The sequence below is a fragment of the Lissotriton vulgaris genome, chromosome 7, assembly GCF_964263255.1.
Source record: "Lissotriton vulgaris chromosome 7, aLisVul1.2, whole genome shotgun sequence".
NCBI lineage: Eukaryota > Metazoa > Chordata > Amphibia > Caudata > Salamandridae > Lissotriton > Lissotriton vulgaris.
This window is the reverse complement of record NC_141695.1, coordinates 1,776,024,457-1,776,040,709: the sequence shown is the minus strand read 5'-3', so window position 1 is coordinate 1,776,040,709 and position 16,253 is coordinate 1,776,024,457. Positions and strand designations below refer to the sequence as shown.

The 16,253-nt window shown below is 50.6% G+C and overlaps 1 protein-coding gene across 1 annotated transcript in view; it reads left to right on the top strand.

Annotated features, from left to right (window-relative positions):
- The first annotated feature begins 13,476 nt into the window (after positions 1-13,476).
- LOC147706656 (anionic trypsin-2-like) overlaps positions 13,477-16,253 on the top strand; it is a 44,239-nt gene continuing 41,462 nt past the window's right edge. Inside the window, exon 1 of the mRNA XM_086933161.1 lies at positions 13,477-13,564. Within this exon, the coding sequence (XP_086789287.1) occupies positions 13,525-13,564 (40 nt within the window). The 5' untranslated portion in view covers positions 13,477-13,524. The remainder of the gene's footprint in view (positions 13,565-16,253) is intronic.

Here is a 16,253-nt window from a genome sequence, read left to right as displayed (position 1 = left end):
CACCAGAAGCCATCTTGATTGGAATGAAGTGGTAAGTCTGAAAACACTCAATTTAAAAAGGAACAACATGAGGGGGTTAATTTTGCCATAGAAAGTATGATTAGTGCTTCAGAAAGAAAAATTAGGGATCATTTTGAGTGACTTCTCAAATCCTCTTCTATTTCATTAAAAAAATTCTGACATGCAGACTGAAACATGCACTTTGAATACCAGCAGCAGACGTCCCTGGTGAGCAGTAGCTTTACTACAGAGATCTAATGTGCAACTAGAGTGCTAACATTCAGAATTTATGGCAAATGTGTGACACATCTGAATGCCTTCTTGATGGAACCAAAGTAAACAAACATTGAAAATGCAATAGATCTCGCCCTCGTTTAAGTTAAAGCCATTCTGTTTGTAATGAGGTGGCTTTTTAGCTTTGCTTCTATTAGTGTTTTTTCAACTTTCATGTAAATAACATGCATCTGTATGCATATAAGTATATGTATGCATGCATTTATGTTTGTATTTATATAGATATACAGATGATATATGTTTATATATGTATGTATATATATATATTCACTGAAAAAACCATAGGCTATAGACCATATATAGTTAGGAATTAGCATTTACAAAACCTTGAAAATTCACTGAAAAAACCATAGGTTATAGACCATATATAGTTAGGAATTAGCATTTACAAAACCTTGAAAATTCACTGAAAAAACCATAGGTTATAGACCATATATAGTTAGGAATTCGCATTTACAAAACCTTATTTTACTCACACAAAACCATTGAAATTCCATATATAGTTAGTTGCACTAACTATATATCGCGCACCCGCAATCCACTGCTGATGATGTCACATATTACATCATTCATGACATGGTCAGTGACATCACTGATGACATCACTGATGACATCTCAAATGACATCACTGATGACATCACTGATGACAACATCCAGTGACTGTATGTTTCTGTAAAGTTAAAATATGTCTTACATATTGAAGAATGAGTGGATGTATAAGTGTCTGGATGAAGGATTTAGTAGGTGCATGACTGACTGTATGAGTGAGTGATTAAATGTGTCTCACTGAGTGCATGGGCTAGTGACTAAACTGTCTTAATTTGTGCATCATTATGTCTGTTGTTCTGTAAACTGTTGCATGTGTTGATAAGTAGCTATATGAGTAACTATATGGGTTATTGATTGGTTGCCCAAGTATTTGTATGGGAGACTGAGTGTGTGTGTGGGTGGCTGGGAGGTGTATGACTCTGTGCATAGATGTGTGAGCAGTTGATTCCCTAGATGTATGGTTTCAAAAGTGCATGTGGAAACAGCTGTATGGGCGGTTGACTGTGTGCATGAGTGTATTGGTGAGTGAATGGATATCTCAGTGCTACATGTCAAAGTAAGTACATATGTAAAACACAGTACATGTGAGAGTTGACATATATAAATAACTGTGCATAAGAGCCAGTGAATGTGTGAGTGGCTGTATGGATCATTGTGAACTTGTATCAGGGATTGTATAAGAGAGTAAATATGTGTTAGTATATGTTTGAATAAGTAAAGTATGTATATAATGTGTAATGAAATGGAGGTGTGATTGATTCTTTGCATGACTGACTAGGTGTGTGAGTAACTCCATGGATGAGTGACAGTCTGTGAGTGTCTGTTTACACTGATTGTATCTAAGGTTATATTAGAGTCTGAAGAGGTTCATCGTATTATCACATGAATGATATCATCAGTGATGTGATCAGTAATGTCAAATGAGATGTCATCAGTGATGTCATCAGTGATGTCATTTGAGATGTCATCAGTGATGTCATTTGAGATGTCATCAGTGATGCCATCAGTGATGTCACTGACCATGTCATGAATGATGTAATATGTGACATCATCAGCAGTGGATTGCGGGTGCGCGATATATAGTTAGTGCAACTAACTATATATGGAATTTCAATGGTTTTGTGTGAGTAAAATAAGGTTTTGTAAATGCGAATTCCTAACTATATATGGTCTATAACCTATGGTTTTTTCAGTGAATATATATATATATATATAATCAGGAATCCAATCCTGACGCGATGAAGATCATGAACAAACAGGTACAGACCACACAAGTGAAATTCAAGATGAAACGTGCTTTACTGGCAGCATGACGCGTTTCGACCGGGTAAACCCGGTCTTGATCACAATATATATATCTATACGTAGGTATAGTTAGGCGGAGGCCTTACCTGATTTCTCCCCGATTCTCAGACCACACACCTGGTACGAGTGGTGGGGGGGCTCAGTGCACCTTCTGATGTCAAGGAGAGGCCCCCTGGGGTCCCTGGTACCCTCTGAGGGGGTACGGGGGGGACGGGGTGGCAGAGGGAGGCTGCTAAGTACATCCTCTTAGAGGTATACCTTGGTCAGTTAGGGTGGGGGGCAAAAGATTTCCCATCACACTGGTACATAAAGTTAGAATACATTACAGGACAAGCGGGCACAAGAGGGGCGGGAAGAGCAGTGGGAAGGGAGGGGCACACATTTTTTTGTGACATCAACAACATGTTTGCAGTCTCTCCCTGCAGAAAGGAGAGAGTATGAAACTGAAAGCAGCTGCACCCCATTATTTGCCACAAAATACATGTATTAGGGGGTGTAATCCCCAAAACAACCCCCCAAGCTGCACCCTGCATCTTCTGAGGTCAGAGAGAGAGGTATTTGGGCTCACAGGAAGGGCTTTAAGTGGGCCGAGGCCTGCCGGTGCTCAGCAGGATGTATGACGTTACAACGCATACATTCACAACGCATACCATTACAACGAAACTTTTACAACGCAGGATCCATTGCAACGCATGCCATTACAACGCATGCCATTACAATGCAGCTGCTATTACAACGCATACACGCATTGCAACGTAAGTATGGGTGAGTATTTTTTAAGTTTTTTATTAATGGAAATGTAATAGTAGTGTAAGTGTTGGATAGTGAAGGGGTTAAAATTACTATTTTAACTCCAGTGGGGTGTAATAGTAGTGTAAGTGTTGGATAGTGAAGGGGTTAAAATTACTATTTTAACTCCAGTGGGGTGTAATAGTAGTGTAAGTGTTGGATAGTGAAGGGGTTAAAATTACTATTTTAACTCCAGTGGGGTGTAATAGTAGGGTAAGTGTTGGATAGTGTAGGGGTTAAAATTACTATTCTAACTCCAGGGGGGCGTAATAGTAGGGTAAGTGTTGGATGGTGTAGGGGTTAAAATTACTATTCTAACTCCAGGGGGGCGTAATAGTAGGGTAAGTGTTGGATGGTGTAGGGGTTAAAATTTAATTAAATACTTACCCATACTTACTTTGTAATGGCATGCGTTGTAATAGCAGCTGCGTTGTAATGGCATGCGTTGTAATGGCATGTGTTGTAATGGATCCTGCGTTGTAAAAGTTTTGATGTAATGGTAGTGCGTTCTTTTAGTTGCGTTGTAATGGCTGTTTCCTGCTCAGCAACAGCAGTTCTAAAAAGCAGGAACTGAGACAGGTCCCCATCAGACTCTTCATTCTCGTCCTCACCCCGGGGTGAAAAAAGATAGGGGCATATTACCAAGGGTGGTGATATTGAATTATTGCCGCTTTAGCGGCCGTTTTCGGCCGCTAAGCGACGATAATTCCATCGCCCTATTACCAAGCTGTCGCTAACATCAGTTAGCGACAGCTTTTAGGTGATAGCGAGCAGTTTGGGGCTCGCTTCGCATGTCAGCGATATTTATCGCTAATGACATGCAAAGTGGGCGTACCCAACCCATTAGCGACTGACAGCAGTCGCTAACATCGCTATCGCCTATTACCAAGAAAGGCGAAGCAATGAAAATATTTGCGCTAACCGCGAATATCGCCAAACCCTAACGCCTGCAAATACCAGTTCTTAGCCATGTTATCCAATGGGAGGTGGATAACATGGCTAACAGCATTTGCACGCTAATGCGTGAACACTGCGGGTTTTCGAGCGATATTCACGCTAACGCCTGCAATATTATCGCTTTTGAGATAAATGTTGGTAAGAGGACGTTATCTCAGCGATAATATTGGGCGAAGCGCGGCGTTAAAAAATACGAACGCTAAGCTCAGTGAGCGATAAATATCGCTAACTGTTGGTAATATGCCCCTTAAATCTTAGCTCAGCGGCAGCGATACCCCCCTCCCCCGCCCCCCCCCCGACCCCCCTTCACTGCCCTGGAGGTCACTTCAAAGGGACTCGTTGAAGTTCTTTCACAGTCTCACCATTTCAGAACTGAAGCATTTTCAATATTAAATACAACAAAGTCATAGTTACTGTTTATTTATCTTCTGCAACTAACAACCAGTGACGAAGGAATAGTTTTGGCTTCTGTGGGTGTGATGTTACCTGTATTATATTTCTGGATGACTGGACAGAAGCAGCAACATACCAGCTGGGCGGCACACTCTCTAAGCACTGAACTTTAGCTTACGTGTTTTAAGCCACGCCCTGATTACATCAGCCACGCCCCTTTGAGAGACCCAGAGTTTTTTTATCCCACTTAAAGCCCTGGTCACAGCTGCCCTGTGAGCAGTGTTGCCAGATTGGGCTAGATCATGCACAATTGGGCTATATTTTGCCGGTTGTGTGGTACAATATTGGTTTGTGCTAGTTGCCAGATTATAAATATAAATACAGAGCTCCAGCAAAGTAGTGTGTTAAAGCGCTTTATTAGATAAATATTTACTTGGCATCCTGCTGCAAAATCAATTTTAATGCATTCACCACCTTCTTGACTCTGTCCCTGCCCCTCCTTCCCTAAAGTAGCAATATTGGGCTAGTTTGGGCTACTTTTTGGTTTGCGTTGGGCTACAGAAATCTTTAAAAATCTGACAACACTGCCTGTGAGGGAGGAAGGAGGGATCCAGGGTTGTAAGGGGCATTTCTTTATCCCTTTATCACTTGGTCTGAAGTAAGGTAACACAGAGCTATCCTAAGACCCTTGGGGACCCTGTTAGATGTATTTGGGGCCCCCTGTTCAGAGCACAGCTGCAGCTTACACCAATTTCCAGCTAAGTGATGTCTTCGCGATGCCAAGCCATATTTCATCATATATTCGATGTTCATAAACAGCCCTTCCTCCCGCCTGGCACTGCCAGCCTGTAGTGCCACAAGAAACCGCAAGCCTTCCAGAGGGCGTTTCAGTAGTTCTTGGCGCTAGGAAGCCATGTTTTAGAGGGACAGAGGCTGCCCGCAGCGCGCGCAGTGCACCCATTCAAGAGGGCGGCCACCTTAGTGCCACCTTAGGCACATCACCACGTTCCACTCATGAAGACCCCAAATAGTCTCCAAAGTCCGGCGCCGATGCCACGTCACTTCCGGCGCCCAGAGGGTTGGGGAGAGGTACTTAACCTGCCCCCGCCCATCTGCCCCTCCTCTTTGTGCCTCCTGGTCACGACGTGGACATGAAACAACTTACATTCAATACATGTCATATGATTCTGAAGGATGAGAGGACCATGCCTAAGGTGCTAGCTCTGGGGTTTAGGGGGGGCGATGGGGGCGGGGTGCCATCGGTCCCAAGACTCCACGCTGTCCCCACCCAATAACCCTCCCGAGGGGGACCATATCCCACTTGCTGCTGCCCACATGGGTACCAATTTGAACCCTCAAACTTGGGACTCACCAAGTAGGAGGGGAGGAGGCTTAGTCGACCCCCAAATGTAACTGCACAAATCTGCTCACAGCGCACATGGGAATATATCACCCACGACAGCGGCTACGAAGAGAGCAATAGTTTAAGTTCTCTATGGGGTGATACTTCTTGCCGGCTGTACTCTCATACTTGTGGCGGTCAGCGGGCAGAGGTCAGGGGATTGTGCTGGCCACAAACAATAACTTGTTAATAAATATCCTGACGGGCTTGGCGGTGAGCCCCGCTGTGCGTAACAGAGAATCCTGAAATCAGGGCCCGGGCTGAGAGCGGTAAATGCGGGGCTCTGCCGACCCCTCACCCGAAGGCCCATAGTGTCTTTAGACATGGAATACATGCCAACGCCCTGGATTATTTGGAGGAGGACGGGGTTCACCTGCCAAAATTGGTCACAGACTCGTTCTTGTTGGACCGGAGCAGAGCTCTGGTAACAGCGGGTTGTAAATGAAGAACACGGCCTGCTTGGTGGGGAGTCCCAGGATGTGACGGCTGACATGGGGGGGGTTACAGGGCGATCCGGAGGCTGAATGGGAAATAGGGGTGCCCTCTTCAGGAGCACAATAGGGGTGCCCATGCTAAACCCCAGGAGTCTGTACGGCAGGACCATGGATGAAAACGACAGCATCCGCTAGGCGGTTGTACGCCTGAGCAACCAGGGGCTTGCCATACAACGCTCCCTAAAATGGCATGGGTAAAGTTATGCCCTGGTGGTCCATGGTATGTAAGGGGGGTCATCCCCACATAAATGGAAACACTGATTGGGTTGGCCACGGTGCGGTTGCCCCATCAGGCGGGCAGGACAGGTTCGGTGAGTCTCCGCTGCCTGCCCTTGGATCGCCCGTAAATTAACCCACCACGTTGGCATACTTCTTGTATGAAATAAACATGCAGGAAACTGTTTTCCAACAAACCTGTTTTGTGTGAATATTTATTGCAGCGCATGCTCTGTACCTCATGAGGGGGGGCATGCGCTGTACCTCATGAGGGGGGGCATGCGCTGTACCCCATGAGGGGGGGCATGCGCTGTACCTCATGAGGGGGAGGCATGCTCTGTACCTCATGAGGGGGGCATGCTCTGTACCCCATGGGGGGGGGCATGCTCTGCACCTCATGAGGGGGAGGCATGCTCTGTACATCATGAGGGGGAGGCATGCTCTGTACCTCAAGAGATGGGCATGCTCTGTACCTCATGAGGGGGAGGCATGCTCTGTACCTCATGAGGGGGAGGCATGCTCTGTACCTCATGAGGGGGGCATGCTCTGTACCTCATGAGGGGGAGGCATGCTCTGTACCTCATGAGGGGGAGGCATTATCTGTACCTCAAGAGGGGGGCATGCTCTGTACCTCATGAGGGGGGGCATGCTCTGTACCTCATGAGGGGGGCATGCTCTGTACCTCATGAGGGGGGCATGCTCTGTACCCCATGAGGGGGGGCATGCGCTGTACCTCATGAGTGGGAGGCATGCTCTGTACCTCATGAGGGGGAGGCATGCTCTGTACCTCATGAGGGGGGCATGCTCTGTACCCCATGAGGGGGGCATGCGCTGTACCTCATGAGGGGGGCATGCGCTGTACCTCATGAGGGGGAGGCATGCTCTGTGCCTCATGAGGGGGAGGCATGCTCTGTACCTCATGAGGGGGAGGCATGCTCTGTACCTCATGAGGGGGAGGCATGCTCTGCACCTCATGAGGGGGGGGGGGCATGCTCTGTACCTCATGAGGGGGGCATGCTCTGTACCTCATGAGGGGGGCATGCTCTGTACCCCATGAGGGGGGGCATGCGCTGTACCTCATGAGGGGGAGGCATGCTCTGTACCTCATGAGGGGGAGGCATGCTCTGTACCTCATGAGGGGGGCATGCTCTGTACCTCATGAGGGGGGCATGCTCTGTACCCCATGAGGGGGGGCATGCGCTGTACCTCATGAGGGGGGCATGCTCTGTACCCCATGAGGGGGGGCATGCGCTGTACCTCATGAGGGGGCATGCTCTGTATCTCATGAGGGGGGCATGCTCTGTACCTCAAGAGGGGGGCAGGCTCTGTATCCCATGAGGGGGGCATGCTCTGTACCTCAAGAGGGGGGCATGCTCTGTACCTCATGAGGGGGGCCTGCTCTGTATCTCATCAGGGGGGAGGCATGCTCTGTACCTCATGAGGGGGGCATGCTCTGAACCTCATGAGGAGGGCATGCTCTGAACCTCATGAGGGGGAGGCATGCTCTGTACCTCATGAGGAGGGGCATGCTCTGTACCTCATGAGGGGGAGGCATGCTCTGTACCTCATGAGGAGGGCATGCTCTGTACCTCATGAGGGGGGGCATGCTCTGCACCTCATGAGGGGGAGGCATGCTCTGTACCCCATGAGGGGGGCATGCTCTGTACCTCATGAGGGGGGCATGCTCTGTACCTCATGAGGGGGGCATGCTCTGCACCTCATGAGGGGGAGGCATGCTCTGTACCTCATGAGGGGGAGGCATGCTCTGTACCTCATGAGGGGGGCATGCTATGTACCTCATTAGGGGGGCATGCTCTGCACCTCATGAGGGGGAGGCATGCTCTGTACCTCATGAGGGGGAGGCATGCTCTGTACCTCATGAGGAGGGGCATGCTCTGTACCTCATGAGGGGGAGGCATGCTCTGTACCTCATGAGGAGGGCATGCTCTGTACCTCATGAGGGGGGGCATGCTCTGCACCTCATGAGGGGGAGGCATGCTCTGTACCCCATGAGGGGGGCATGCTCTGTACCTCATGAGGGGGGCATGCTCTGTACCTCATGAGGGGGGCATGCTCTGCACCTCATGAGGGGGAGGCATGCTCTGTACCTCATGAGGGGGAGGCATGCTCTGTACCTCATGAGGGGGGCATGCTCTGTACCTCATGAGGGGGGCATGCTCTGCACCTCATGAGGGGGAGACATGCTCTGTACCTCATGAGGGGGAGGCATGCTCTGTACCTCATGAGGGGGGCATGCTCTGAACCTCTCATGAGGGGGGAGGCATGCTCTGTACCTCATGAGGGGGGAGGCTTGCTCTGTACCTCATGAGGGGGGCGGCATGCTCTATACCTCATGAGGGGGAGGCATGCTCTGTACCTCATGAGGGGGAGGCATGCTCTGTACCTCATGAGGGGGGCCTGCTCTGTACCTCATGAGGAGGGGCATGCGCTGTACCTCATGAGGAGGGCATGCTCTGTACCTCATGAGGGGGACATGCTCTGTACCTCATAAGGGGAAGGCATGCTCTGTACCTCATGAGGAGGGCATGCTTTGTACCTCATGAGGGGGGGAGGCATGCTCTGTACCTCATGTGGGTGCATGATCTGTACCTCATGAGGGGGGCATGCTCTGTACCTCATGAGGGGGGCATGCTCTGCACCTCATGAGGGGGAGGCATGCTCTGTACCTCATGAGGGGAGGCATGCTCTGTACCTCATGAAGGGGGCATGCTCTGTACCTCATGAGGGGGGCATGCTCTGCACCTCATGAGGGGGAGGCATGCTCTGTACCTCATGAGGGGGAGGCATGCTCTGTACCTCATGAGGGGGGCATGCTCTGAACCTCATGAGGGGGAGGCATGCTCTGTACCTCATGAGGGGGGCCTGCTCTGCACCTCATGAGGGGGGAGGCATGCTCTGTACCTCATGAGGGGGGAGGCTTGCTCTGTACCTCATGAGGGGGGTGGCATGCTCTATACCTCATGAGGGGGAGGCATGCTCTGTACCTCATGAGGGGGAGGCATGCTCTGTACCTCATGAGGGGGGCCTGCTCTGTACCTCATGAGGGGGGGCATGCTCTGTACCTCATGAGGGGGGGGCGGCATGCTCTGTACCTCATGAGGGGGGCATGCTCTGTACCTCATGAGGAGGGGCATGCGCTGTACCTCATGAGGAGGGCATGCTCTGTACCTCATGAGGGGGGCATGCTCTGTACCTCATAAGGGGAAGTGAAATGAAAAGATTTCCCTTAGGTAAAAAACTAAGCGGGATGCCCAAAAGTTTAGTCTTGGACACAAGGCTTCACTAAGCAAAAGAATTTAACAAATAAAACAATTATATATAAGTATCAAAATTTATTCAAACATACAATAAAATCATGTTAAAACTCATTGTCATAGATAAAAAGAAACTATTCCTTCACATTGAATAAAAAAATTTTTTGTCAACAAATACACAATTTATACATATTAAAAATACCTATCGTGAAAAAAGTACAATTAAATCACCTTCCTGTGTATCTAAAGAGCAGATTTTTTAGAAAAGAGAGACATACAAACACTGGGACATAAACAATTTGTCTTTCATCAAGTGCACATCAAAACCCTCTTTTTCTAGCACCCGCTACAAGACTTGATTTTTTTCTTGTGTTCTTGGAGTAGGTTGGGAGATTGGATTGTGCGATGCTAGGCGTCGACGCGTTTCGATGGTTTTGTTTATTCATGTACCATCTTTATCAAGACTACTGAATATGGTTGTCTCTCCTGTAAGGGCACTGGATGGTTGCCTTTACCAACGGATCCTTATTCCATTTTAGATTTTCTTCACACCATATATTGATTCCTTTTTATAGTTTTGCATCCTTTTGCCAGGCGGTTTCTTAGAATCTTTCGGTTTGTACGCTGATATTGGTTCAGTTCCAACAAAAATGGTAGCTTCTAGCGTTCTCACTATTGGCTCCACTAGGGCGTTGTATCTTTAAATCTACTCGCCTTCTAGGACATATCTTATCCCAGGATTCCGTATTTCATCTTTGCACACATTTATACTAAACGTCAGGCAACAAAAATTTTTGGGGTCGGGAGACCAGAGTGTCGCGCTAGGTCTGCTGCACGAGGTTTTGGCCTCGCATTCGGTCCTAACTACGGAGCGATGCACTGTAGTCTTGCGTTGGGAGGAAGGTCTCCTTACAGCGCGTGTTTCCTGGTAACGGCACCCGACTCCCGTCCTTTCTCTTGCGTCTTTTTCAGGAAGGTAAGGGGAAGGCATGCTCTGTACCTCATGAGTAGGGCATGCTTTGTACCTCATGAGGGGGGAGGCATGCTCTGTACCTCATGTGGGGGCATGATCTGTACCGCATGAGGGGGGCATGCTCTGTACCTCATGAGGGGGGCATGCTCTGCACCTCATGAGGGGGAGGCATGCTCTGTACCTTATGAGGGGGCATGCTCTGTACCTCATGTGTGGGGCATGCTCTGTACCTCATGAGGGGGGCATGCGCTGTACCTCATGAGGGGGAGGCATTTGCTGTACCTCATGAGGGGGAGGCATGCTCTGTACCTCATGAGTAGGGCATGCTCTGTACCTCATGACTGGGGCATGCTCTGTACCTCATGAGGGGGGCATGCTTTGTACCTCATGAGGGGGAAGGCATGCTCTGTACCTCATGAGGGGGAGGCATGCTCTGTACCTCATGAGGGGGGAGGCATGCTCTGTACATCATGAGGGGGAGGCATACTCTGTACCTCATGAGGGGGAGGCATGCCCTGTACCACATGAGGGGGAGGTATACTCTGTACCTCATGAGGGGGGAGGCTTGCTCTGTTCCTCATGAGGGGGAGGTATACTCTGTACCTCATGAGGGGGAGGCATGCTTGTACCTCATGAGGGGGAGGCATGCTCTGTACCTCATGAGAGGGTAGGCATGCTCTGAACCTCATGAGGGGGGCATGCTCTGTACCTCATGAGGGGGGCATGCTCTATACCTCATGAGGGGGAGGCATGCTCTGTACCTCATGAGGGGGAGGCATGCTCTGAACCTCATGAGGAGGGCATGCTCTGTACCTCATGAGGGGGAGGCATGCTCTGTACCTCATGAGGGGGGCATGCTCTGTACCTCATGAGGGGGGAATGCTCTGTACCTCATGCGGGGAGAGGCATGCTCTGTACCTCATGAGGGGGAAGGCATGCTCTGTACCTCATGAGGGGGGAATGCTCTGTACCTCATGCGGGGGGAGGCATGCTCTGTACCTCATGAGGGGGAAGGCATGCTCTGTACCTCATGAGGGGGGAATGCTCTGTACCTCATGCGGGGGGAGGCATGCTCTGTACCTCATGAGGGGGAAGGCATGCTCTGTACCTCATGAGGGGGGAATCCTCTGTACCTCATTCGGGGGAGGCATGCTCTGTACCTCATGAGGGGGAGGCATGCTCTGTACCTCATGAGGGGGTAGGCATGCTCTGTACCTCATGAGGGGGAGGCATGCTCTGTACCCCATGAGGGGGGCATGCTCTGTACCTCATGAGGGGGGCATGCTCTGTACCTCATGAGGGGGCATGCTATGTACCTCATGAGGGGGGAGGCATGCTCTGTACCTCATGAGGGGTGAGGCATGCTCTGTACCTCATGAGGGGGAGGCATGCTCTGCACCTCATGAGGGGGGCATGCTCTGTACCTCATGAGGGGGGAATGCTCTGTACCTCATGCGGGGGGAGGCATGCTCTGTACCTCATGAGGGGGAGGCATGCTCTGTACCTCATGAGGGGGAGGCATGCTCTGTACCTCATGAGGGGGAGCCATGCTCTGTACCTCATGAGTGGGAGGCATGCTCTGTACCACAGTGCAAGGGAGCCTGTGTTGAGGGGAAGGTTGTTTATGTGCAGGGAAGTGTCCCTTCCTGCACATAAACAATCTTTAAATGGTGTTGTATAACTTCTATGTGCGCTGCCTAATGCAGCACACACAGAAGTTGCATAATGTCATTTTTTATTGATTGTTTATGTGCAGGAAGGGTTGCCTTCCTGCACATAAACATTCAATTGCCTTTTGCTGTTTCTATGCGCGCTGCACAGCGCAGCACACATGGAAACAACAAAATCGAGGAGAAATTAAACATTTCTCCACGTTGCACCTGTTAAAGACCAGATTTTTCTTGCTGTTAATTTTGGCGCTGCCCCAAAGTTACGCTGCACTCGTGAATAATGGGCGGCGTCAATATCAACGGGTTTTGTGGTGGAGCGCCCACCGCAACTACCATTGCCCCCCCTTTCACGCTAATTAACCACGTTAGGAGGCTTAACACTGCCTTGTAAATAAGGCGAAGCCCATATCGCCAGCACAATGTCGCTAAAAGTGAAGTTCCTTTGGTAATAGAGGCTTGCAAACTTGCCGTTGCATCTGCTGCTGAGGTTTTTGAGTTGTGGGTGTTTCTCTACTGAGGGGCTGACCCGACGCAATGCTTGGGACGCTTGGTGTGCTTGGGCTGCTGGGTACCTCGGCCACCGGTTTGTTTCGGCAGCAGAAAGGGTTGAGGGTGGTCACCTGCTGAGCTGCTTGAGTTGCTGATGGTTTCTGTTTGTGAAGTTGCAGGGATTCCTGGGGTTTGTTCTGCTGTGGAACTGCTGTATTTTGGCTGCTGACATGGATTGGCCTCTGGGAATGTTGGGTCTGGGAGATAGTTTGGAGGCTTGGTTGGTTACAGGGCTGTTTTGAGTCTCTGCAGAGCATCAGCCTCTTCTTCCTTTGAGGTTTCAGCTGCTGGCGCTTTGCTCTTAGGGGACCTGGAGCTCCAGACAGTCTCTTGTTTAGAAAGAGGCCCCTGGAAAGAAGCAGGGGTCCCCTCAGGGTTAGACTTACCTGGGAGCCCAGCTCCTTGCCACCCTGGCCTACTTATCTCCCCTCACATGCTCAGGTGTTCCAAGGGCAGCAAACACTGGACTCTGATAAAGAGACCACTCTGGGCCGGTAATGGGGTGGGGGTGTGGTGTCTGTGTGAGTGCAGCATGTGCTGCCTTCACTCAAAGCCATGGCCAGGAAACCCTGGTTAATCATAAACTTCCTCTCTGATTTTAAGGGTATAAACCTGTGGTCGGCCCAGAGTTCTGGCCGGTGCACCCTCCGACAGAGGCATGATGCTACTTCTGCTGTCAGTGCTTGTTGGAGCAGCAGGTGAGGGCACCACTCATTGGTGGCTGGAAAGACTGGAGGGTGTCAGGAGAGGAGGGGCAGCCTCCCTGGGGCAGATTTACAAGAAACGAACGCAGCGCGGTGACGCAAGTCATTTTGCTGAGTTGCATTAGTTTTGAAGCAAGGGAAGCATCATATTTACAACAATGTATGGCATCTATGTGCTTCCCCCTGCGCTGGCACAGAAACTGCTGCCATCAGAGCTCGTAGGCACCCTTGCACCATGGCGCACGGATGCCTGGGTCACGGGTAGATTGATAGGTCCCCTTCCTGCAAAAAAACAATCAATTGAGGTGATTTCCTCTTCCAATGTGTGCTGTGGAATGCAGCGCGCATTGAAAGAGGAAAAAAACCCAAGGAGAAGTAAAAACATTTCTCCTTGTTGCGCCTCGCAGCGCCACCCCTGGGGCGGCGTAGCACATTGACGTATTACCAGATTTACAATTACTCATAAATCTGAAAATGCATCAGTGGACATAGGTGTTGCTTAGGAACAACCACAGCAACACTCATGTCACGAAGGTAACATGACAAAGTGTCGCATGAACAGGGGTGATATTTACAAGCACAGGTTTAGTCATGCCGGGTGGTTTTACCTTTGCTTGTAAATATCACTCAGCAGGTTGAATAACTGTGCGTCACGCAACGTGACGCACAAACGGTGCAAGAGGTTTATAAATCAGCCCCCCTTGGTCTGACTCACCCCTTGGAGTTCTTTGCGGGGCTTCCACAGTGGTGAACATTATGAGGCTCCTTTCACCCCAATGTAGTGTCCGCACTCCGGAGCCTGCTATGACCGTATTTACAGCAGAGGGTATGTCAGACTCCATGGGCACCGCAGTCAGAGGTGACGGGGCCTCAGCCATGGCAGGGGGGGTAAGTGTCCTCTTCTGTCCTGAGACCTGTCTCACTATAGATCAGCAAAACTGGGCAATATACAGGCCCTTCAGCACTTGACTCTCAGTGGTAGCGATGGGGAGCAGGCACAGGCGTCTCAGGGAGGTTAGTGTGAGGGGAGCAGTCACAGGCGTCTCACGGAGGTTAGTGTGAGGGGAGCAGTCACAGGCGTCTCGCGGAGGTTAGTGTGAGGAGAGCAGTCACAGGCTTCTCAGGGAGGTCAGTGTGAGGGGAGAGCAGTCACAGGTTTCTCACAGAGGTTAGTGTGAGGAGAGCAGTCACAGGCTTCTCGCGGAGGTTAGTGTGAGGAGAGCAGTCACAGGCGCCTCAGGGAGGTTAGTGTGAGGAGAGCAGTCACAGGCTTCTCACAGACGTTAGTGTGAGGAGAGCAGTCACAGGCGTCTCATGGAAGTTAGTGTGGGTTGAGCAGTCACAGGCGTCTCACGGAGGTTAGTGTGGGGAGAGCAGTCACAGTCACAGGCGTCTCACAGAGGTTAGTGTGAGGGGAGCAGTCACAGGTTTCTCATGGAGGTTAGTATGGAGAGAGCAGTCACAGGCGTCTCACAGAGGTTAGTGTGAGGAGAGCAGTCACAGGTGTCTCACAGATGTTAGTGTGAGGAGAGCAGTCACAGGCGTCTCACAGAGGTTAGTGTGAGGGGAGCAGTCACAGGCGCCTCAGGGAGGTTAGTATGAGGAGAGCAGGCACAGGCTTCTCACAGAGGTTAGTGTGTGGGGAGCAGTCACAGGCGTCTCGCGGAGGTTAGTGTGAGGAGAGCAGTCACCGGCTTCTCACAGAGGTTAGTGTGAGGAGAGCAGTCACAGGCTTCTCACGGAGGTTAGTGTGGGGAGAGCAGTCACAGGCGTCTCACAGAGGTTAGTGTGAGGGGAGCAGTCACAGGCTTCTCACATAGGTCAGTGTGAGGGGAGCAGTCACAGGCGCCTCAGGGAGGTTAGTGTGAGGAGAGAGCAGTCACCAGCTTCTCACAGAGGTTAGTGTGTGGGGAGCAGTCACAGGCGTCTCGCGGAGGTTAGTGTGAGGAGAGCAGTCACAGGCTTCTCAGGGAGGTCAGTGTGAGGGGACAGCAGTCACAAGCGTCTCACGGAGGTTAGTGTGAGGAGAGCAGTCACAGGCGCCTCACTGAGGTTAGTGTGAGAGGAGCGGTCACAGGCGTCTCACGGAGGTAAGTGTGAGGAGAGCAGTCACAGGCGCCTCAGGGAGGTTAGTGTGAGGAGAGCAGTCACAGGCTTCTCACGGAGGTTAGTGTGAGGAGAGCAGTCACAGGCATCTCATGGAGGTTAGTGTGAGGAGAGCAGTCACAGGCATCTCATGGAGGTTAGTGTGAGGAGAGCAGTCACAGGCATCTCACGGAGGTTAGTGTGAGGGGAGCAGTCACCGGCTTCTCACAGAGGTTAGTATGACGAGAGAGCAGTCACCGGCTTCTCACAGAGGTTAGTGTGAGGAGAGAAGTCACAGGCTTCTCACGGAGGTTAGTGTGAGGAGAGCAGTCACAGGCTTCTCAGGGAGGTCAGTGTGAGGGGAGAGCAGTCACAGGTTTCTCACAGGGGTTAGTGTGAGGAAAGCAGTCATAGGCTTCTCGCGGAGGTTAGTGTGAGGGGAGCAGTCACAGGCTTCTCAGGGAGGTCAGTGTGAGAGGAGAGCAGTCACAGGCTTCTCAAAGACGTTAGTGTGAGGAGTGCAGTCACAAGCGTCTCACGGAGGTTAGTGTGAGGGGAGCAGTCACAGGCGTCTCACAGAGGTTAGTGTGGGGAGAGC